At 34.8% G+C, this 23,076-nt stretch overlaps 3 protein-coding genes across 8 annotated transcripts; 1 reads left to right on the top strand and 2 right to left on the bottom strand.

Annotated features, from left to right (window-relative positions):
- Positions 1-964: 964 nt before the first annotated feature.
- On the bottom strand, positions 965-7,987 carry LOC127862260 (uncharacterized). Of its 4 annotated transcripts, none has more exons than XM_052401330.1 (3): positions 7,595-7,924; positions 2,139-2,351; positions 965-1,618 (listed from the first exon to the last, which is right to left on the bottom strand). In XM_052401330.1, the coding sequence occupies exons 1-3, from the start codon at positions 7,708-7,710 to the stop codon at positions 1,108-1,110; spliced, it is 840 nt and encodes a 279-aa protein (XP_052257290.1). In that variant the 5' UTR covers positions 7,711-7,924; the 3' UTR covers positions 965-1,107. The 4 variants fall into 4 exon arrangements, with proteins under 4 accessions (XP_052257290.1, XP_052257294.1, XP_052257300.1 ...); XM_052401334.1 differs by having other exon boundaries at positions 7,563-7,689; XM_052401340.1 differs by lacking the exon at positions 7,595-7,924 and adding an exon at positions 2,546-2,699.
- A 51-nt stretch (positions 7,988-8,038) lies between these two features.
- Positions 8,039-13,819, top strand: LOC127862416 (uncharacterized). Of its 3 annotated transcripts, XR_008040605.1 has the most exons (8): positions 8,039-8,457; positions 9,133-9,197; positions 10,069-10,170; positions 10,312-10,402; positions 10,662-10,706; positions 11,232-11,321; positions 11,547-13,444; positions 13,590-13,819. XR_008040605.1 is itself a non-coding variant. In XM_052401527.1 (7 exons), exons 2-7 carry the CDS (start codon positions 9,174-9,176, stop codon positions 11,699-11,701), a joined length of 507 nt encoding a protein of 168 aa, XP_052257487.1. In that variant the 5' UTR covers positions 8,039-8,457; positions 9,133-9,173; the 3' UTR covers positions 11,702-13,819. The 3 variants fall into 3 exon arrangements, 2 of the variants coding, with proteins under 2 accessions (XP_052257487.1, XP_052257500.1); XM_052401527.1 differs by having other exon boundaries at positions 11,547-13,819; XM_052401540.1 differs by having other exon boundaries at positions 11,232-11,312; positions 11,547-13,819.
- Positions 13,820-14,380: 561 nt separating this feature from the next.
- On the bottom strand, positions 14,381-20,388 carry LOC127862196 (putative nuclease HARBI1). The gene is made up of 6 exons (XM_052401211.1): positions 19,929-20,388; positions 19,213-19,352; positions 17,887-18,081; positions 17,466-17,538; positions 16,011-16,192; positions 14,381-15,558 (listed from the first exon to the last, which is right to left on the bottom strand). Exons 1-6 carry the CDS (start codon positions 20,139-20,141, stop codon positions 15,336-15,338), a joined length of 1,026 nt encoding a protein of 341 aa, XP_052257171.1. The 5' UTR covers positions 20,142-20,388; the 3' UTR covers positions 14,381-15,335.
- Positions 20,389-23,076: the final 2,688 nt, after the last annotated feature.

Below are 23,076 nucleotides of genomic sequence, written 5' to 3' on the forward strand. Positions count from 1 at the left end.
AATTTCTCGAACGTTTTGTAAGTAGACAACAGATTTGTAGACTGTTTTTCTTCAATAAACGTTGTTATCCCAACGTCTACGATCTTGAAATAAACAAGAAACCGTCGGATACGGGTGATGCTCCCCAAAGGTTTTTTTGTCACAATATTGCACTATATATTCAGATAAAAGGAAATGTCTTGAGGGCACAGTAGTTGGGCGGACAATTTTTTTTATAAAAAATTCATTTCAAAGGGCCATCACTCTGTGAAAAATCATCCGACCAGAACCCGCTGATAATGTGCACATCTCTTTTTGGTAGTGAAGCTTCCCATAAAGTTTCATTGAATTCCGGTCATTAGTTGCAGAGAAATAGCCCGGACAAAAAGTGCACGGACGGACAGACGAAGCGGCGACTATATGCTCCCTCCAAAATAAATTTTGGGGGAGCATAAAAACCGAGGGTAGCGAAAACACTGAAGAGCCGGCAGGTTGTATTCATGTAAAAGAAATATATAGTGGCTTGTCGGGTGATAATATCCGCTACTCATTCACGAAAACGACGCCATCTTGGATGTAAGTTCCAACTAACCGCACTTAAACCCGGTAAGTTCCGATATACGCATGCCCCACCCCCTGTACACAGTAATCCACGTGTTTCTGAGGTACGTGTTTGAACTAAGTCAATGTTATGGAAGAAAAATGAAATGTTTGTGGAACAAATTATTCAACCTTTCTGAAACGATTTAAGAGAAACTCGAAATGGGTCTTAGAAATTCCTTATTAACCGTTGATATGCCCCTGTAACTTTTTGTAATCGTTTATATCACTTGACCTTGATATTCTCGTTACCGTAAATTTTAAACTTAAAATGAATTCACTAAGAACAAGTTATGTTTGTATAACATACTTATAGTGACATCACTTTGCTTGTAAACAAACACGTATATTCACACATTTGCATTACTTATTGCAAAAACAATGCTTCTCATGATATCCATTTATTGTGCAGTTCCAATCAATTCGTTTACATATAGATTCACACATTTGTATAACTAATAATTTGCAAAACAAACAATTCTTAAAATGATATCGTTTTATTGTGCAGACCCAATCCGACTAATGAATTCATTTTGCAAACGACCATCGCTTTTTCTTTTTTGTCGCAAGATTTGCCTCGGACTTTGTGGCCAAGTTCTCACTAGGTACTTTTGCTGTTGAATTCCTTTTTATCTTTAGTTTCTTTTTCGCAAACTTCTTGCTAGCGTCCTGTGGCTCCCCGTCGCCCGACTCTAGGTCAGCCTTTGCCTCGGACTTTTTGGCCAAGTTCTCACTAGGATCTGTTGCTGTTAAATTCATTTTTATCTTAAGTTTCCTTTTCGCCAACTTCTTGCTAGCGTCCTGTGTCTCCTCGTCGCCCGCCTCTATGTCAGCCCGCTTGAGCGCCGACGTGTTTCGAACTTTCATATCCTCAAACTGGCGCTCCACCAGGTAATACGGGTACGGTATGTTGAAGAGGTCGAATTGCGCGCGCACGTAGCCGTACGGGTCGTCCTTAAGGTACACGGCTCGCTCCACCCACTTGGCCCAGGTGTTCTCTAGGTCATCGTTGAAGCGAGTGTTCGTCAGCTCAAAATACCTGCAGTGGAAGATGGGCGCGTGAGAAATTTAAATTACAACACGAGAATCTTTCTGGAAAACTGTGCTTAACGCATTTGCGTAAAATGTCACAGATTAGACTGTGCAGTCCGCACAGGCTAATCAGGTACGACACTTTACACCTAAACTTGATTTTCGCCTGAAAGGGACATCTTTCAATCGAAACAAACAAACATTGCATCACAAACAATCCCACCACTAGGCAGACAATATATCCCCTCGAAAAATAATGTATATCTCTTATTGTTTTTTAATTGCAACTCTACGAGGTTGATGTTTATTTACACGTACGTCTATCGTACTTTAATTTGTGGTTTAGTGTGAGTGCTTTAACCGGTTTAAACCACCAATGTGTTTGACTGTTGCAATGCAGTTCCCGCAAACTTTATGTTGAACTTTTTGTTGAATGTATTGTATAAGCTATTGGACACTTGCTTCAGAGGAAGAAAACGGAAGGCTATATATCCTATTCCCTAAGGATGTCATGTTAGTTGACATACCTGTGTCTTTCATGGAATTTAATATCTAACTCGTATTTTGTGTGCGAGTACGCTACGCGCAAGAGACAGATGGGCCACACCTCGGCCAATTCGAGTCCCTCCAGCCAGGGGTCGGCGTCCGTGCAGTAGAACACTTCCGGGTGCGTTTTGTAGTTTTCGATGTAGCGGACCACTATCAGCAGGCTAAACGGCGTCATACCCAGCACCACTTGTCTATTGAACAAAATGATACGCGCGTTAACTCTTTACCACTCAGGTAGAGGTTTTTACTCATTTTTATCCCTTAGAAAATCAAAACTAAATGTAAAGGTCAATTTTAAAGAAAATCCAGTCAATATATTAAACGCTATTTACATTGAAATATGATTAAATTATCGGGAAAATAACGTTTGCGTGTTGTGCTTAACCTGAAAAGGTTGATTTTGTTGACTTTTATGATCGTAACTCGCAAAGCGTTGATTCGCTTATCTCCCCTGTTTTCCCCTGTTGTGTGACGTCAGAGCTGAACAAGCATTTTCGCGTCCGCTTAGAAGATAAGCGATAGATCAGAATTCTGGTTTTATTTTTAGCATAGGTGCGTTTACGCACCTATGCTTATGGTATATACCACATTTCGAAAATCCACATCGATTGGTTGCCCTTTATGAAGCCTTACCTGATCAAAAATCAGACGAAATATCTATTTAATTTAGTATATGGTCATTCTTACAATTTTTTTTTGGAAACGTTTTTCTAACGTTTTCTTCCAAGAATATTGCTGACACCGTTTTTAGTGAATTTTTCTAAGACCGTTTTATGTCAAAAAATCTTCTTATAACCTAAAACAAATTTCGTTCGTAAAACAATTATATCTGCACTATAAATCTCAATCTCCTACGCAGTGGCCTCCCTTATACTAGAAGTTACTGACCGGGCGAAGCAAGGGAAGTAACTGCTGTGAGGAGTTTCTATAAAAATCTGCATTCAGAAATCTGTATTCAGAACTCAATCTGTTGTGCACGTCTGCATCTAACGCTTACCACAAGTTTTACGACAAATTCTTGACGCAGACGAATAGGGTAGCGTCTATTTTCATTTGTGAAAACAATAGTTCGATACAGATCTGTCCGTGCTTAAATTTTGAAAGGCTTGGGTAATTATTTTTCATAAGCGTTTCAAACACTGATGTAAATGGAAAGATTATCTATTTAAATAGTCGGTAATTGTTTGAAATTATTGATTTGAGAAATTCGCGGATGGCGATATCGAACTACATTATACCACGTGACGCCATTCTTCCCTGTATCTTGCACCTATGCTTTTAACGCCATCGGCGCTCTCGTTTCTGTTTGTATTGATATTTTCGTGAAATTGTTTTCACAGTAATAGGGAAAATGGTTATCTGTGCGGCCTTTCGCTGTAAATCACGTTCTGGAAAAGATAATGTGATTTTTTTCCAGTTTCCGAACGACAAAAAACTGAAAAAGATTTGGTGCACCAAAATCGTGCTAGCCATGTTTCCAAACACTAACAGTTTTCTCCAAATAAAAACAGCCGCGTCAGTTTCTGCCTCGGCATCGATACACAGAATCACGCCGCGTCTTCACACGCGGCGATTACCCGAGTAAAAATATTTACAAATATTTATTGTATACTATAGCAAATGTTAAATAATTTGAAAATTTAATAACGAAAATTAGATACAGCAGATACAGAGAATACGCTGATATATTTACTTCTGCGCGATTGTGTTAACATTTCGTCAGCTTCTCTTCATACTTCATACAATTACCATCGGATGTCAACTGTCAAAACAATGATAATTCCGTATATGGCCGATTTCCGTTTTCACATTAAATTCTGGTAAATATTGAAGAAATAGTGCTCAAATTCCTAAACACAAACTTTCTCTATTTTTTCGAAAGTATCAAACGAATTTCGGCATATGTTTCTTTTTAAAGATTTGATGAAATTTCGATTAAAAGTTTCGTAGTGAATTTCAACTTAAGTACCGGAGAATCTCGCGAATTATTTGCCATTGACACTTTCTTTGAGTTCGTTCATTATTGAAAAATTACATTCAATTGCATACATTTGTATTGTACTGTATACTGATCGCACAAAAAAAATCATCATATACAATTCAATGTTTGTACTCAAACCGTCAAAATTATTTATGCTTTGTTTGGTCTGTGTATGTTGGATGGTTCTCATTTGTTTTTAGAAATTATTTTGACAATAAATATCGTTATTTTAAACGTTTTAAGCAAGTCTCGTTTCCGAGATCATATACGGGAATTCACTGTGTGAGTTACTTCGATATTTTACTGATCTATAAAAAAAGATCATTGTTTTGACAGACGGCACGTGCTTATCTAAAGTTTGTGTGTCGTAATACACAGGATATTGGATGTTCAGGGCTTGATTTGGCAATAAAACAAAAACACGATTTGCGGTTTTCGGTAAAACGTTTGTACTGACCAACATACTATTTGATATTGCGCGTGCTTATCTTACATTTAGGGATCAAAAAACACGGGTCGAAGCCATTGTGTGCTTCTTTGTGCCATAAAACACAATCCCGCTGGCTATTTTCAGTAGCACGCGTGGTCAGAAACTAACAAGTTAGAGCAATATATCACAGAGATTATGATCTGAGAACTGCATGGAGTCTGAAATGAAACAGAATGCCGATAAATCAAAATGGTCGCAGCCTAATTTTTTAATATAAAATTCGACATGTAGACATATATGGTGAAATTACTAAAAATCAATTATGGGTTCGTCGTGGCTACAAACCACGGACTCTAGATGAGAATAGACACTCCGTGTACAAACTGCGAAAAGCATAAACAACACGAAATTGTCACTAATCCAGGTGCGGGAGCCTACAGCTAGGTGCGAGCACGGTTTCTTTTAAGCATCGGCGACTAAAAGGCTAACAAAATTGAAATTTGGAACATAAGACATATTCAGTTTATATCTGCTAACAATCCCGAATGTTTATTTGACGCTTGAATTTGTAAACGGCGCGCTAACAGAAGACAATCAGAAGTGTGTTTCGGATTACAAATGTGTGTTCTTATTGGGAAATTCAACAAAACATTTATATTTGTAATGATTAAAATATAAATTTGTTAAAAAGCTTTTCGTGTCGAAAAACTATTTTGATAATATAATGCGTGAAAAGCACGATTTCCAGGAGGATTACACCCGGTTGCTATCATCAGTAGATCTAACTGACAACGATTTTATCGTGGAGGAGTACACATAAGGATAAGTGTGGTAGGTATAACAAAGCCATAACACTGCAATAAACCAATTAAATTATCGATTGATAGTGGGGGTTATTAAGAGGCAATCAAATTACCGCTAATGATTATCACACGCGCATTTTTCGCAAAAATTAGGATATTATGTTTTTCATTTTCGTCCATTAATAAGACGCTTCGGAAAAAAGTCGCGTCTTTACCCCCGAAAAATACGGTAGGGTGTTTTCTGTGCTCTGAAATTTTATTGAACATTTGCACTATGCATAAGTGGAAAAGATTACGAACTAGACCAAATATGCGCGATGAACAGTTAGAGCATCGATGTAATTACATCGATGGGTGCAAATGATTAGAATTATTGTTGTAAGTTAAGTTATGTGTCGCAATAATACGATTTCGTTCACTTGCATTTATTTACAAAAAATACAATAATTTAGATATATGATGAACAATCTAATAACGAACATTTTAGGGCTTTTTCCAGCCATTTTTGGCAAAAGGAGTCTTGTCTAATTGAGATTTTTTAAATCGATAAAATGGCGTGTACTGTACTGTACATATACGGTCTATTTTCATGCAGTTCATCTTCATAAGGATCATATTCGTCAGAAAAGTCCATAATTTAACATAAAAGTATTGATGTAAAGCAATGCAGTTGATCGTCTCGGCATAAATAACGCTGTTAAAAATAGCGGATGTACAGCTCTGACGTCACAGCAAGGGAGGTAAGTCAGTCCAACTTTTAGAAAACGGCGCGTTATTGGCAGATTTACCTGGTGATTTATGGTATAAGGCGTAACGCTTAATTGTTGCATATAGTTTTATTCCGCATCTCAAACAATTATCTTTCATATTATTAAGTTTCCAAAAGTATTAAAATTGACCTTTAAGACCTTTCTTAATAGACTCCAGCTTTAAAGGTTTTATTTGCAACTCTAAGATATTGTTGAACAGCTAACAGCGTAAACTTTAACAGTCTGCAAGTGACTCGCAAGCTGTTCTGGTTTTGTGCTGGTTGCAAATTGCCATTTTTATTTCGTTTAAGAGCGGGAAATGATTAAACAAAATTAGCTGTAAAAGGTAAAAGTATTTCTTTTCACTTCTGGTCTTTTTGCGAATGAGAAATATCGAAATGATTAGTAGATTGGTTGTGTTGTGTTGGCTGCCAAGTGCTGGTGTACATTTGATTTGCATAAATAATATTTTATTGAAACAAAGAAAGGAAATACAGTAAAAATAATTGATCAGCGATCAATTCTTTGTGCTCAATATATTTGTATTTGCAAATACACATTAATTTAATCTGTCAAAATATCAATTTTTTCAACTTGTTACAGATTAAAAAAATAGAAGGACACTGTATCTCAGTGCGCGAAATGACAGATGATGATTTTTAATAAAAATACAGTTTTGTTTATGAAAGTGTTTATTTGAAATTGATAAAACTATAAAGCGTTACAGACGCGAAACGATGGGATAACTGGCAAACTCTCTGTTTTCCTTAATTTTTGTAACAGAACGTTGATATCTCAAACTAAATAAAACGCATATCGACTTAACTTTAGATCCAAAAGGCCTGTTTGTGACATTCATTTTTTTTAAATCTCATATCTAATATTATATTTGTAATTATAGTGGACATTTACAATTTTGCAGTTTCAATCAAGTAAGTGGGTCTCTTTGAAAAAACAACCTGTGAACAAGTCCCTTTAATAATAAGTGTATCTACAAAGTTATTTGAACGTTTGTATTAAATTCTGTGGGGGAATGCCGGTCGTCAATGTACAAATGTAGCAATTTGCGCTTGTTATTTTAAGCATAATTGAATCGATACATACGGATTTATACTACTGGTCTGTGATTAATGACAGAGAAATATTTGAAACACTGGACGAGTCAAACTGCATTAATTACAATTGTGACACATTTTACATCTCATCGCCTAATTGTTTACTTATGCTAAGGCTCAATTGGTCTTTGTAGTCTCAGGCACTACTTAAAACTTATCGAATGTATATTACAAAGTACCTGGGGTACGGAAAACACACTTAAAATATCCCGGAGTATGTGCGTTTAAGCACATATCTGCACCCGGGGTACAATCTGGTACACTTTAGAGTACTGGGGTATTTTTTAGTATGGCCAGAGTGGACAACGACCAATTGGTCCGTACTTAGCAAACTCTTAAACGATAATGTCGATAACCTGGCCGGCCGATGCTGGTCGTCTGTCTCGACGAACTCCCCCTCCGCGATCACCACGTCCTCGAATTCATCATACTCCCCACCACTGAGCAGCGTCTGGAGAACGCGACCGTGCATCCACGATTATATCGTCTGGAGAACGCAGCCGTGCATCCACGCTTATGTATGGCACTTCATAGAAGGCGACGTCTCGCGGTGTATGACGTCGTAACCATGGTGGCCACAATTGGACGTCATGATTCGTTTTGATGAAAATGACGTCAAGTGACGTAATGTTGATTTCAGTGATACGTTTGCGAGATACAACGTGCATCTAAGCATGTAAATATATAGTTACTGTGAGCAATTTATAAATAAGAACGAATGCACATATTGGCGCATACCTATGCCAAGATATGCGAACTTAATGTGTATTAGTCATCGTGTACTACGCCAATGACTGCATCAACCAGGGCCCCGTTTCATCAAAATTTGCGATGCGATATTATCGCCGATCGCCGATTGCTGATCTTTTACCTGCGATTGCGATATTTTTTAAAAAGCGTTTCATCAAACATATCGCAGATTCTTGCCGGTAGTTTGCCGGTAGTTTAGTGCTATGAGCGATAATCGCTCACAGTCTACTATCAAAATGACGTAAAAAACGGGCACCTGCTGAATCTCGCGCCACCTGTCATATTTGACAGACGATCAAACAACAACAATGGCAGATCTCGTAGAGAATAGGAGCGCCTCTTGGCAGCCAAGAGAACTCGAGGAACTGCTCGAGGGCGTCAAACAAAATTATGAAGTGTTGTGGGGCAAATTGTCCGGCACATTATCAAAGAAAGACAAAGACCGTGCATGGTCGGACATCGTCCAATCGTGAGTTAAAATTTACATTGACATGGTCATAATTTTCTTGTTCTTTTTACATTAAATGGAGGACCATCTTGAAACATAATTAAATTGGTATGGACACATTAACGTTACACAGGTTGTGTGTAATGATTATCCTAATAATCTAAAATCACGAATTTCAAATGCAGCGTGACTGCCATGCACAGGTAGAAAGATTTTGAAATTGTTTACTTTTCAGCATTGATATTCCTTGACATTGTGATAGGGTATATTCACACTAATGAAAATTTGTCCTCCTCCTAAGTTTAGTTGATCTATAATTACCCTGAAAAATGGAATTGATCTTTTAATGAAGTGTTAATGAATAAAAACGTATTAATTGTTTTAACATCAAAGTGCAAGTGCCCATGGAAAGATGTGATCATACCTTGTAATCTAATCTGTAATCTTAACAAACTGCATGTTCATGGGGAGTGACGTCCATGGGGAGTAACAACTGGTTACCTTTTGATAGTGTTGGCTTGAAATAGTCTGATATATTGTATGAATTATATATTAAATATAACAAAATAAATTGACCATGTCTACTGTACTTATATAGACTTCCAAGTACTCTCCCTCACTCCTACCACTATTTTTGGTAAAAAATGAAAGAACATATTGAGATGTATTCATTTGTTTAATTTGAAACTTTTGCAGAATAAATTCCGTAGGGGAACGAGAGGAACGTAGAAGATTCAATGAAAAAGTGGTGTGATTGGAAGGTAAATATACCTTATATGTTTGTATAGGAAGAAGAATCCATGATGGTAGTAATAAGTTTTATAAATGAATAACTTAGCTGTACTTAAACTTTGCCGTAAAGCCAATAACAAATTATGAATCACTTACAACTATACTAAACAGGCCCATGTCAGAAGCATATAACATGAATAACATAAAATTTAAGAGTCAATAATAAAAATCACTTTACAGATAGAAACAAAAGTTATCATCTTACTTATTTATTTGTACAATTACTTATTTGTATATTTATACAATTAAAATGTATTATGAATAGCAAGGTGTAAATATTCGGTTTCCTACTCCATGATTATAGGTTTTCATGCCCCCGGTAGGGTGGCATATAGCGGTTGAACTGTCAGTCCGTCCGTATGTCTGTCCGTTAACGTTGGCCATAATTTTTGCAATATTGAAGATTGCAACTCTATATTTTTGGCATGCATGTATATCTCATGGAGCTGCACATTTTGAGTGGTGAAAGGTTAAGGTCATCCTTCAAATTCAAAGGTCTAAAAACTAATTCAAGGCAAGTAATAAGTTTTAAGAGGGGGATAATTGCTTAACCTGTTTTTAGTCAAATTGCGGCTATATTATTGTCAGGATGTAAGTTCAATCCCACCATTACCATTAATATTTTTTCCCTTTTCACACTTTTTATACAATCATTTAGCATTTGACACATTAAGTTTTTGTGATTAATAATCACTAAAAAATCATTACGATCAGTATTTGAATGCACTTTCTTCAATATATGTAGCTGAAAGTAAATGACATGTTACTATACTGTTACCATTCAGAGGAGGGAGACCATGTACTCATAAATTATTTCAAATTGTATTTTATTCATCTTAGAGCCGGACCATTATGAAGGATGCCAAGAGAAGACGCTTTGTGGAAAGCTCTGGGGAGGCAGCTCTTCCAAAAAAAATGCAATTAACTGTTTTGGAGGATAAGGTATTCATATTGTAAACATAACAAATTTTAAATAAAATAATGATGCAGATCTAGCATTTGTCCATGGTTCATATTATTATTTTAATTTTGCAAAAAAAACAACTTTTTTCAGAATGATGTATAGTTGTTCACTTTTTCCAGCTATTGTCCTTAGTGCCCAAAACAAAGCTGTTCGGAGTGCAAGGTGGAGGGATCGATACCGGTCCACTCAAGAGATCCATGCAAGAAAATGGTGGGTACAAACATGCTTAAATTTTGACATTTGTTTTTTTGTTTTTGGTATTTGACAGTGCACTTTAAATGCAATAATAAATGTCATTAATAATGTAAGGCTTAAATTGGCATTGAATATGGCATACTAAAAGGGGGACAGCCTCATATGATATATCATGCATGAACACAAATCAACAGTGAAACACATGCTCATTAATTGTTCATAATTAATAGAAACACAAGTATAAATATTTTACCCAATATCTTTTTTATATCAGATAACCTAGACAAAGGAGAGGAAAATAAACGCCTCAAGCAGAACGGTATGTCATTGTTATCTATTAAAGTTATAAGATTTGTAAAAACAAATATCACTTACCTTTAATTGACTGTTGACTGAGTCTTCATAATAAAATAATAACAATTGCCATTGGTTTCACTATTTAACATTATTCTGATTGGCTATAGTATTCATTTGACTAGGCTTTATTTTTCAAAATAATAATTGTAAATTTTAAATATCAATTTACAGGGAATATAGTTGATTTTGTCGTTATTGATAATTTTTATGAAAGTTCAAAATAAGAGAATAAATTCTGTCCATGCACAGACATTCAAATACCCCTTAGTTTCGTATGTTTTTGTAGTGTTACAACAAAAAGTAGAAGTCTTTAGAAAATTTGTTTTTGCTACATATAATTTTAGACCAGTACGGATATTTGATACACATTTTCGGTGACATTTAAAAATTTACCCCCCCCCCCCCCACCCAACACACACACATACACACACACTGGTAACGTCTTTTCTTTTTTACATTACCCTTAATGTTCGAATTCATGTTTTAGTTCCAAGTGAGCCTGTTCCCATTCAAACAAGCTCCAAAAGCACTGCCAGCATCCCTGCCAGCAACAGCAACAGGAAGACAAGTATGAAGGGTAGATCAAATTTCTCACAATGCTTACCATCATTAATTGATTGATTTCAAACATTTTTGGTATGAAAGGTGACTGACATGAAGCATACTTGGAGATAATCATATTTAACCTCCTTCAATAAACACTGATAGTCACTTAAAATAACAGTTTTGTAAAAGACAAAGAAATTAATTAATGATTCATCACATAGTTTAATATATCAGATTTATTTAATCCCACTTGCAGATTGTGATTGTCATCAGGAAATGATTGACATATCTCGGCAAATGCTAGAGGAGAGTGTAAAGCGGAATGAAATACTGCGGGACATAAGTTCAACACTAAAATTAACAGCTGGCAAAGCTTTCCTGGACAACTTGTTGGATCCCACAAATTTTTAAAAGCGGGGGCCATAGACAAAACTAGTCTATAAAAAGTGTGTTAATTATGTTTAAAAAAATAACACCCCATGATATACATTTTGCTGTTATTTCTACCTTGTTTAAAGGGACCTATTCACAGATTTATGCAACTACTGAAGTTTGTCATTAAATGCTTTAAATTAATAAATGTAAACATTGGAACTAAATAGCTCCATAAAAAAAGTGAATACATGTACAATTAAAGAAAAAAAGTTAAACTCAACTGGGCTCGAACCACTGACCCTTGGAATAAGAGTCTAGCATTTTAGACCACTCGTTCATCCATGCTATTACAGTGAGTGGTATATGTTATACATGTACTTCATATAAAAAATCCTTGTAGTGTCACAAAATATAACGATAACAACAGAACTTTCCAAATTATTCAATCATTTTGCATTTGTAATGCTGTATTATTTTCAGGTTATTAAATTGTCAAAAGATGCATATACCGGATATTTTGGAGCATGGTAAATGTTCAGAATTACTGTTATTCTTATTTGTAAATGCTATAAACATAACTATCATATTGTTTTAATGTTGTACACAATGTTTATAAGTTAATCTCATGTATAAACTTAATTGTTTTGTCTCTTTTAACTGTACAGTACATTGTTTTACTGTTAAATTTTTATGTGGCCCTATAAAGGTGACCGTTTGGCGACAAAATATTCATTACCCCTATCCTGTAAATATTATTTTTAAATTTCCTTTTAGATATTGTCATAACGCCACCCTGGGAGGTCATCGCTTCTCAATAGCCCTATATCCTTTAAGGTACTTTACAGACAGGGTCTTAGGTTGCAAGAGTTCAACATTTGCTGTCACACTCAAATATATTCCAAAATAAAATAAAAATGCAATTATACATCATATTTTCATATAAATGTGCAATCCTTTAAAAACATAGAGCTAATTAAGTAAGATCCAGCTTCTCAACCAATTAATGTCCAACAAGTTGTATATTTTCCCATTGTTTAATATTAATAATAATAACATTTTATTACTATAGTGCAAGACATGTGTTTCTTTCAATTGTCCATTTCCATATTCTTTATATAACACTCATTCCTTTAAAAGTGCAATAATGTTTACATCCTAAATGAAAAGGCGTGTGAACTAGGTCATGGTTCAATTTCGACCAATCAGCGCCAACTTTTATGGTCAATGCCGTTTTAGCAAGTGGGGTAAAACCAGTACTTACCGAAACCGCCCTTATAGTATTCAATGCATTCTTATGTATATAACGCTTTTTAACATTTTAGTTAAATGTAAATGCAATGTTAGGTAAGCACAGATTTTTATGCCCCCCCTTCGAAGAAGAGGGGGTATATTGTTTTGCGCATGTCGGTAGGTCGGTCGTCTGTCCGTCCGTCCACCAGATGGTTTCCAGATGATAACTCAAGAACGCTTACGCGTAGGATCATGAAACTTTGTAGGTACATTGATTATGACTCACTGATGACCCCTATTTATTTTCAGGTCACTAGGTCAAGGTAACGGTGACTCGAACCAGTAAATTGGTTTCGGGATGATAACTCAAGAAAGTGTACGCCTATGATCATGAAACTTAATATGTACATTGATCATGATTTGTAGATGACCCCTTTTGATTTCCAGGTCACTAGGTCAAAGGTCAAGGTCACGGTGACTTGACACAGTAAAATGGTTTCTGAATGATAACTCAAGAAAGCTAACGTTTAGGATCATGAAACTTCATAGGTACATTGATCATGATTTGTAGATGACCCCTTTTGATATCCAGGTCACTAGGTCAAAGGTCAATGTCACGGTGACTTGACACAGTAAAATGGTTTCTGAATGATAACTCAAGAAAGCTAACGTTTAGGATCATGAAACTTCATAGGTACATTGATCATGACTTGCAGATGACCCCTATTGATTTTCAATTCACTAGGTCAAAGGTCAAGTTCACAGTGACAAAACAAAAATGAGAAATAGAACTTATAAAATAGGAGAATAAACTGAGTATGTTTTAACATGATGTATGTATATTTTTAAATGTTGGACTTTTGTTGGAAATGTTGGAAATAAAGTGTGTATACTTTGTAAATAAACTGTAGTAGTAGAAACAAATGACTTATTTAATTTCTACTAGCTCGGCTAGTTGTACAAGTTACATGGAAATTTGTCTAAATGGACTGGTGGCAGCACCCGTAAATAAGACCACAGGTTCTTGACTAAATTAAAATTTAGTGGAGATAATTTGTGCAAAGTTTAACTTTGATTGCTTCCGTCGAAGTTCAAATTTTGCGACACTACTGATTGAATTCGAGCCTGGACAACATGTTGAATGTTAACGATTCACCAAGAAATACTTTGACATACTGTTTAAGCATATATAACCTACATTCGAATTTGATCTATATAAACTTGATGCAAATCCTAAATAAGATTGGGGAAGATTGGATGAATATTGTTCGAATTAGAGCTGAACAACATGCTGAATGCTGAAAATGCACTAAGTGACCATATGACCTAGTATTTAACACTACATGACCCATATTTGAAACTGGCCTATATATCATCCAAATTCAACTTTTGACAAAGATTGGTGAAGATCAGATGAATACTGTTTAACATAACATGTTCCTTTTTCCAAAGGGGCATATAGAAATCAAATAAAACAACAAATAATAAACTAAATGATCTATTTATTGGCTGCTACTATACTTCCTCCAAAACAAGTATCAACAAGAATACGTCTCAGATATAACATCCAACGACATGAGTGAATTATGTAGAATGCGTATGAACATGTGGTGAACAAAAATGAGAAATCAGTGCTTAATGTATGATTGGTTTGCATTTTATCATTTGTTTAAATAAAATGGTAGTTAATATTTTCCTTTCCAAGTACAGCCACATATAATGATATCAAAATTCAACAATGTTTACATTTAAAATTCAACATAATCACGAAGAGTACACAATGCACAGAATGTATTAAATACATATATGTTAATGTGCAGACAAAATAACAATTAACAAATATGTATAAAAAAAAAAACATTAAGAAAAAGAAACACATGTAAAGAAAATGTCAGTCAGTCCGTCAGTTAGTCAGAATAAAAAAACAACGTTATGTCCGTCAGTCAGCACAGGGGCGGTCGGGGACGTGGTAGCGGGCCCCGCCGGTACCCTGGCTTGGTCAGTCGGTTGGTCACTCAGGGGCGTAGTGTCGGCTCCGCGGTCGCGGAACCCGCCCCCTAAGTTCAGTCAGTAATTCAGTCATTTAGCTAGTCAGTCAGGTTAATACTTAAAGGTGCATTATCCAATAATGTATTCAATTGAATTGCATGGACAAATATAATAACGCAAACATGAAATTTCTAATTATGCAAGGGACATACATGGGTACAAAGAGATACTTAGCTTAGTTACCTTTATTTTAAATGGATTCTTATTTTAATCACTGACATCATGTATTTACCCAATATCTAATGGAAATAAATATAAAAAAAACAAAAAAACTTTTGTAAATGACAAGGCTACCACAACGTATTAAAAAAGGCGAACTAAAAAAAGAAACATTTTAATTTACGTTTTAACAAACAATAGGTCCAACTATTTTGTTTTATCTTCACGAATGTTAATTTAGGTTTACATAATAATCTCGAACAGCAGCACCACGCTGATTCAGTACAACTTCGACAGGGTCATCATTGTTGTCATCCTCCTCAATGACATCGGCATCCACTTCCTGCTCCTCCCCATTGTCCATCAGCAGATTGTGCAGCCGGCAGCACGCTACAAACAAGGCCGCACACTGATGGGGCTTGTATGGCAAAACACCCCCTGATCGATGTAGACATCTATAAGTAAGGAAACACATCATGAATAATTCTTTAACTTTTTATTGTCCATTGAACTGGTCAGTGCTGAGATAAGCATCAAATTAATATTAAATATTCAAGTCGAACAACTGTTATTATTTTCGGAATATTTGTATTTCATTTCAATTGCTGCATTAGGTTATTTGAACATGATAGACATGAAAACATGTCTGTGATAAACTGATAATACATGTTTGCAGGACAAAATTTGTGCATTCCAATGTAATAAAGAAAATGCACAATCATGTTTAATTTGAAAGATATAATAAGTTTATAAATATAGCAATTAATCTGTTAACAATTATGTTCAGTTTATACGATTATTTATTTAAAGTACACTGGGTATTATTTGGTATATTTGATTTCACAATATATAAGTCTGATATGTTAAATAAGAATATCTATGAAAGGAAGAAGAAATATTTCTATACCTGAATCTGGACTTCAATATCCCGAATCCCCGTTCCACAACTTCCCGACCCCTCTTGTGTCTGCGGTTGTACCGCTCTTCCTGTTGGGAACGGGGATTCATTATGGGGGTGAGTAGGGAGGGGCTCAGGGCATATCCACTATCGCCCAGCAGAACTACATTTGCTGTAGCATCAAGATGTCCCTAGAGTGAAATATGTAAAAATCAAATCACAACTTATAAATAACATGTTATAGCCTTTGTATCAGTAACATTATATTCATGTACTTTTAAAAGTAAATTTGGTACCCCTAGGCCCAATGGTTATGGACAGGAAGATTTTTAAAGTTTGCACAAAAGAGGCTTTATATAAGCATATGTTCAGTTTTGTGACACCTGGGGCAGGGTAAAATTTGAGCCCAGGGGAATAATTGAACAAATTTGGTTGAGGACCATTAGATGTCACTACATACTAAATTTAGTAGCCCTAGACTATATAATTATGAACAAGAAGTTTTTTTTTTAAGTTTGCACAAAATAGGCCTTATTTAAGCATATGTTCATTTTTGTGACCCCCAGGGCAGGGTCAAATTTGAACCCAGAGGCATAATTTGAAAAAACTTGGTAGAGAATATTAAATGTCACTACATACCAAATTTGGTAGCCATAGGCTCTATAATTATGAACAAGAAGATTTTTAAAGTTTGCACAAAATAGGCCTTATTTAACCGTATGTTAATTTTTGTGATCCCCGGTGCAGTGTCAAAATTGACCACAGGGGCATAATTTGAACAAACAAAGTAGAGAACTATTAAATAGCACTACATACCAAATGTGGTAGCACTAGGCCCAAATTGTTATGGACAAGAAGATTTTTAAATTTCGCACAAAATAGGCTTTATATAAGCATATGTTCAATAAATGACCCCCGGGGCGGGTTCAAATTTGACCCCAGGGACATAATTTGAACAAATTTGAAAGAGGTTAACCCCAGGAACATTTGCGATAAATTTTATCACAATTGGTTTTGTAGTTTAGGAGAAGATGTTTAAAGAAAATGTTAAAATCATGCACGCCCGACGGACACAGGACCATGACATTAGCCCCCCCTGGCCTCTGGCCAGTGGAGCTTAAAAATAAATATACAAATCGTTTTCAGTACTGCAATTTAAAAACAGTATCAGTTAATTATAGTTGTAGTATTTATGTATTTTTGGTTCTGTTGGTTGGATTTTACTTCATTTTTAACAACAATGTCCTATCACTGCGGTCAGATCCATTGGGCAGTTTTCCTCTGTAAGCATTTGACTGCTTGCACACCTTTAGCAATGGTGAGCCATTGATACTCAGACATGAGTGAGAGTATCATAGGTCACAACTTTCTTACAAGTTTTGGTATTTTCATCCTTTTAAATTATTAACAACACTTTTAATTATGGTAACTAAAATTTGATACATGAAGAATTATTTATTTTACCTTAATTCTTGAATTTTCAAATACCGCTCCATCATGGGTAGAGCCCGGCCATTTCGCCACAACACTAATGAACCTGAAATGCATTATTTCTCAATTAATGGCCCACTTTTAAAGGGTAAGTTTTGGAACGAAAAATTAGCAGGAGTAATAACTAATAAGAGCTACATGAATCAGTGGAAAGCAATTTTGGCAAATTACCCCTGAGTTCAGGATATAAATGAAATTAACTCATACTTGATTATCATAATGAAGTAATGGTTGTAGCACTAGAACATTTTGTAATATGTCAAACTAAAAACAAAATAGTTGAAGGGATTTAAGATATTTGTACTTTAAAATGTTAATGCATTTCACAACAAAATATAATCTATTAGTTTAATAAAAACTGAGTTGCTACATTAATTAAAGAGTGTATACATACTTCAAGCTTGTGTTTACAATCGCCTGGCAGTTGATGGCGTGGTAACCTTTTCGACAAACGTAGACTTCCTCATCTACAGTTGGAGTAGTGATTGGGATTAAGGTCCCATCCACTGCTCCAACAAGATTCGGAAGTCTACATTTGTTGTAAAATGCCCTCTTCTCTTTTACAACATCTTCTCTGTCGATTGGAAACCTGTTTTAGAAAAATTATATATATAAGAATATGTTTAAGCTGTGATGTGTATAAAATAATAACCATTTTACCATTAATTTTACTTTTTTAACAAAAACAATAACATAACCCAATATACCAATATATAGAAATACACCTCTGAGAAAGCGCTGTATTTGAGAAAAAAAATATCTTTTATATTTTATAGTAATGTATTTACATTTGTATTCACTTGCATCATACTTGTATCATAAAATGGTCATGATTATGATATTGATTTAAAAAAAAAAAACATAGTAAGAATTGTCAACTACAAGGCCACCATTTAATTTCAACATTTCAATTAATACTCATCAGCTGATAAATATATAACAAAATGGAGATATAAAATGTGAAATATTGCAGTAAAATTGTTCATTGCCACCTCCACATACCAGTCGTTATATGAGCAATTTGGTAAAGCTTTTGGAGTCTGGAGTTGCGTTTTCATATATAGGATTTCTAAGAAAGCTACATTTTTCTACTGTTGCAGACTATTAACTTTAAGAATTGTCTGTGCCAAGCCCGTGTTTAACATCAATAAGTAAAAATGGATTGTCTATTTGTAACAATACAATACAAAACAAATTTTATTTCAAGTCGGTTTGTACATAACAAGTATAACATTAGCGATGTATCACTATTGACCGACATAATATAACAACAAACATATAACAAATATACAATTGAACATTACATGAAATTTACATTATATAAACAAACAGTATCGTCCTTGAGTTGAGATCAATTATAATAAATAAATAAATTAATTAACCTGAATACAATAAACGTGATTATTTTAACATGTTAAAAACGAAAGAACTATGGCATGTGATATACAATTATAATATTTAGACAGTTAAGATCATAGCATTATTAAAAATAAATTAAAGATAACTTATAAGAATAAAAATTGTGCTGCAGTTGCTGATCTTGACCTTGGTTTATGAGCTGCTATAAAAAAAATAAAAAATAAGGTAAAAGTCTGACAATGAATATGGACACTAAAGTGTGACAGATAAAAAAAGAAAAACCGTAGACTTAAGATTGTCTGTTTGTAACTGTAAGTACAATAATATTATATCAAATCTATCTTACAGTTAAAGTATGTACCTAATATTGTCCAGGTTGTTGTTGACAGACTCCACAAAGTTATGCACAGTTCTGGACACGCTCGAGCGACTGATGCCATGGGTGTCGGCTAGTTCCGAATAGAATGCCCCTTTCGCAAGAAATCTTAGGCTGACGAGGATCTGCAGCAACAATGTTAAAACATTCATAAATAAAATTTGGTCACAGTACTTGAAATATCATTTACAATCAAAAGACCAATAACAAACAAAAAAAAACGATCATGTTGGCCCTAGTAGCTTTACTCCACTGACTCCACTCTGCAGTTGAAAAGATCAGAAAAAAGGAAAACAATTATGATGATGAAAAATGTGTGAACAACTAATAAATTAATACAAACTACTAAAAATACCAGTTCAAACTTACTGTACATGTACGTGACCTAGATTGTATTTATTTCATATTGTTGGTTAACAAAGCCTTGAATTAATCCATAATTAGAATGAGTCTAATTACAACTCAATCGTTGTTCGATTTGCCTATTTATGCCTGCTTATCCAACGGTTATATTATCATACAATGTCATTTTAGTATCCGTGTTGACCTGTTGATATGAGAACAAATTAAGACCGGATGTAAGAAAACAGCACTCTGCTGTACTTGATAACGATCGTAATCCCCGTACTTAGTGTGTCGATTTCTCCCAGCAAATATACAGTAACAAATTAGCAAATTCATGTCGATTGCATTAATGTTACCTTGGTCTCTGGCGAAATTGTTTTTCCGCCACGTTCGGATCTGGCAAGATCCTGCCCCAGAAGCTCCACTAGCTCCTGTGCGGTGGTTCTGTTTACCCGATACCGATTCACAAAGTCGATATCGCGAACCCCGCCTATCTCCAGACGGGGCCGGAACTCCCGCTCTGTCCTTCTCGCGTTATTTTCCATAAAAAAAAACAACACGTCGGCCATATTGAATTTTTTTTTACCGTCTGCGACTGGGTTTGTGTGATCGCATGTTTTAAGCAAAATATCGCAAAAAACAGGTGCTCTTGCGATGTGCGATTTTTGATGAAACGCAAAATAGCCTCATTATTGGCGATGTGCGAATATCGCAACTCAAATCGGCGATGCGATATTTGATGAAACGCAAATTGCGATGCGATAAGAAATGTGCGATATTTTGGCATTAAAGTTGCGATGCGATCGTTGATGAAACGGGGCCCTGCTAAACTTAAAATAAGTTTATTGCTTACGGATCGGATATTACAAAATATTTCTTATTGTACTCTGTTTGGCTAACATTTTTATTAAGGTCGAATTACATTTGATAACATTGATATACGAGCTAAAATATTTAAAATTCAAAAAATTAAATAGCTGTTGAAAGCTGTAGATTTGTCATTAAGGTAACAGATAATTATGTATTCGGTACTACGTTCAATAATACGATTATTGTCGTTTTATGTAATCAAAATCAATAAAACGGCTGTCACTGGCGAAAATAAACGTATAATATGTAGCATATGTATCAAAGCAATGCATGTATTATAAAATACAAATGACTCACTTAATCACATTGAGGTTTTAACGTTCAACGTAAACTATAAAACAATATGGCCTATTTTCTTCTTACTGTCAACGTAAAAGAACTAAATCGTGAATATGATGTAGTTCAACGTTAATATGTTTATGTTATCAAATTCACTTAAAAATATACACAATCATATTTGTTAATAGTTAATCTTTGAATATACTTTATATACATCCGTTTACTTGTAAATTATAATCAATTTAAAATATTGCAATTATGTCTTAAATAGTCATTACAGACATATCTTATTGTAATAAGTGTAATAAAGATACATTAAGAATAATACATATTCAACTCGATTCTGCCTTTGGGCGACCATGGGTCAGTTGTATTGATTTGTAAACAACGCGGGTAATTGATCGTTAGAACGTATAGTACAATTGGTTTTCTGTAAAACTTACACGACTTAAATCAGATATATTGGTTCATTGCACAACACTTGAGTAAATGCCTTAACGTTGCGATTATCATCAATGGTCGTAGATAGGCATAGTTCAACAGGCGGTGTCACGTAATATTGAGTTCATTTGAATGGTATTGAAGGTTTGCCAAAGCGAGCACATCGGCCTCTAAATGTACATATATAATATACCATAAATACAATCAAGTCAAATAACAAAAATCATGACCGATTGAATGAAGTTATAGGAAAATAGGACAATAAGTGTAGTTAAACATGAAGTGAAACCAAATAATGTGGTTCAGTGCACGTCGTATAAAAGGTAACTTTAATTTTACAAGTACACTGTAGTTTATTGATATACATGTATTGCATCTTGCAACTAAATGGTGATTTTCGAAAAGATGTGCTTTAACTGAAGTTATATAATTACCTATTATATGTATCATTAATTTTCCGGATAAAGCATGCACTGTAGTTTGGAATAAGTTGCATATCGGTAAAAAAGCAGACATTTATACATTCATTTTACCGCTTAACAATTGGTTTTCCCGTGTCAATGTTACATGACTGTGTACTACATCTTGTCTTTCCTGTATAAACTATGCAGATAGTGTTACATACAAAAAATGCCCAACTAATCATAATTTTACAAGATGCACATTGCACAAGAGTTCGTTTCAACTGGCACCATATGATTGTTAGTGTAGAAACATTGTAGAAACATTGAAATACAATTAATCTTGGCTAAACTAATTTTCATTGGTTTGGTTTTAATATGCTTGGCTTGAAGTTTATTTCTTGTCACCACAACCGAAATCATAACTCCAACCGCTGTACGCAAAAAGGTCTAACCGTATGTTTCTGTTCAAAAAAGGTTTAAATATACACAAAAGAGGCAATGTATGTGTCAGATAACTAGCAATATGAAATATTACCGACGCCGATGAGTATTTTTCTGACCACGGTGGTTGTGAGATACTTCTTGTTGAGAAGAAAGTCAGTCAAGATGCCACTCACGACGGCCATCACAATATTTGTAAGGCAGGCTTGCCAGTGCACCAACCTGACAACAAGGAGGAGCTCGATGATCTGATGACACAAATGTTGGACACAGTTTTCACTCTCATTTTTACCTTTTTACTTTTGGATTTTTAGTTTCACACATTTACATGCAGTCAAAATAATAATCCATAAGATAAGAAACCACGCTACTATGTGATATGTACCACACTACTATGTGATATGTACCACACTACTATGTGATATGTAGTGACCACACTACTATGTGATATGTAGTGACCACACTACTATGTGATATGTAGTGACCACACTACTATGTGATATGTAGTGATCTATTACAATGTGATCGATAATCTCTTCATGAAAAGTTGTTGATTAGTGATTAAACAGTATCCAGATTAAGTTTGCAAATCCAGATTATTTGCAAGCTTTTTTTTTTTTATTTATTGAACAATTGTAATGAAATTTTGCATATTCGTAGGAGGCAATGCGTACTTACATATAATTGAAAAAAAAAGAGTTAAATGTTTTTGGAAAGTAGAGTTATTTGATGATAAAGTTGTCACCCCCCGTGGGATCCCAACGGGCTTTTGTCTCCCCCGTTAAGAATTGCAATTCTCCAACGGGATTTTTTTTCAGACGGGAGAATTTAACCTATATTTTACAAAAAATGTAATTTAAATATTATGCTTTGTTTTCAGTTTCAATGTTTACAAATACGCACGTTTAAGTTATAATTGTAAGAAATATGTACTTTAATAAGAAAATAAAGTGTTTGTAGATTTTCTTCCCCCGTGGGGTTTTGACGGGGGATCCCGTCAATCTCCCATATCCATTAAACTCCAACGGAGTTTTCACGGGAGACCCCGTCAAACTCCCATTTAAATTAA

Source organism: Dreissena polymorpha, chromosome 1, assembly GCF_020536995.1.
Source record: "Dreissena polymorpha isolate Duluth1 chromosome 1, UMN_Dpol_1.0, whole genome shotgun sequence".
Classification (NCBI taxonomy): Eukaryota; Metazoa; Mollusca; class Bivalvia; order Myida; family Dreissenidae; genus Dreissena; species Dreissena polymorpha.

Excerpts from the sequence above, each read along its gene's own strand:
- LOC127862260 (XM_052401330.1), bottom strand. The coding sequence starts at position 7,710 with ATGCACGGTCGCGTTCTCCAGACGCTGCTCAGTGGTGGGGAGTATGAT. Across the intron at positions 2,352-7,594 it reads GACCAGCATCGGCCGGCCAG|ACAAGTGGTGCTGGGTATGA; the intron begins GTTATCGACATT and ends TTTGTTCAATAG. Across the intron at positions 1,619-2,138 it reads AAATTCCATGAAAGACACAG|GTATTTTGAGCTGACGAACA; the intron begins GTATGTCAACTA and ends CTTCCACTGCAG.
- LOC127862416 (XM_052401527.1), top strand. The coding sequence starts at position 9,174 with ATGAAAAAGTGGTGTGATTGGAAG. Across the intron at positions 9,198-10,068 it reads AAAAGTGGTGTGATTGGAAG|AGCCGGACCATTATGAAGGA; the intron begins GTAAATATACCT and ends TATTCATCTTAG. Across the intron at positions 11,322-11,546 it reads CAGGAAGACAAGTATGAAGG|ATTGTGATTGTCATCAGGAA; the intron begins GTAGATCAAATT and ends TCCCACTTGCAG.
- LOC127862196 (XM_052401211.1), bottom strand. The coding sequence starts at position 20,141 with ATGGCCGACGTGTTGTTTTTTTTTATGGAAAATAACGCGAGAAGGACA. Across the intron at positions 17,539-17,886 it reads ATTGTAAACACAAGCTTGAA|GTTCATTAGTGTTGTGGCGA; the intron begins GTATGTATACAC and ends AATGCATTTCAG. Across the intron at positions 16,193-17,465 it reads TTGAAAATTCAAGAATTAAG|GGACATCTTGATGCTACAGC; the intron begins GTAAAATAAATA and ends ATTTCACTCTAG.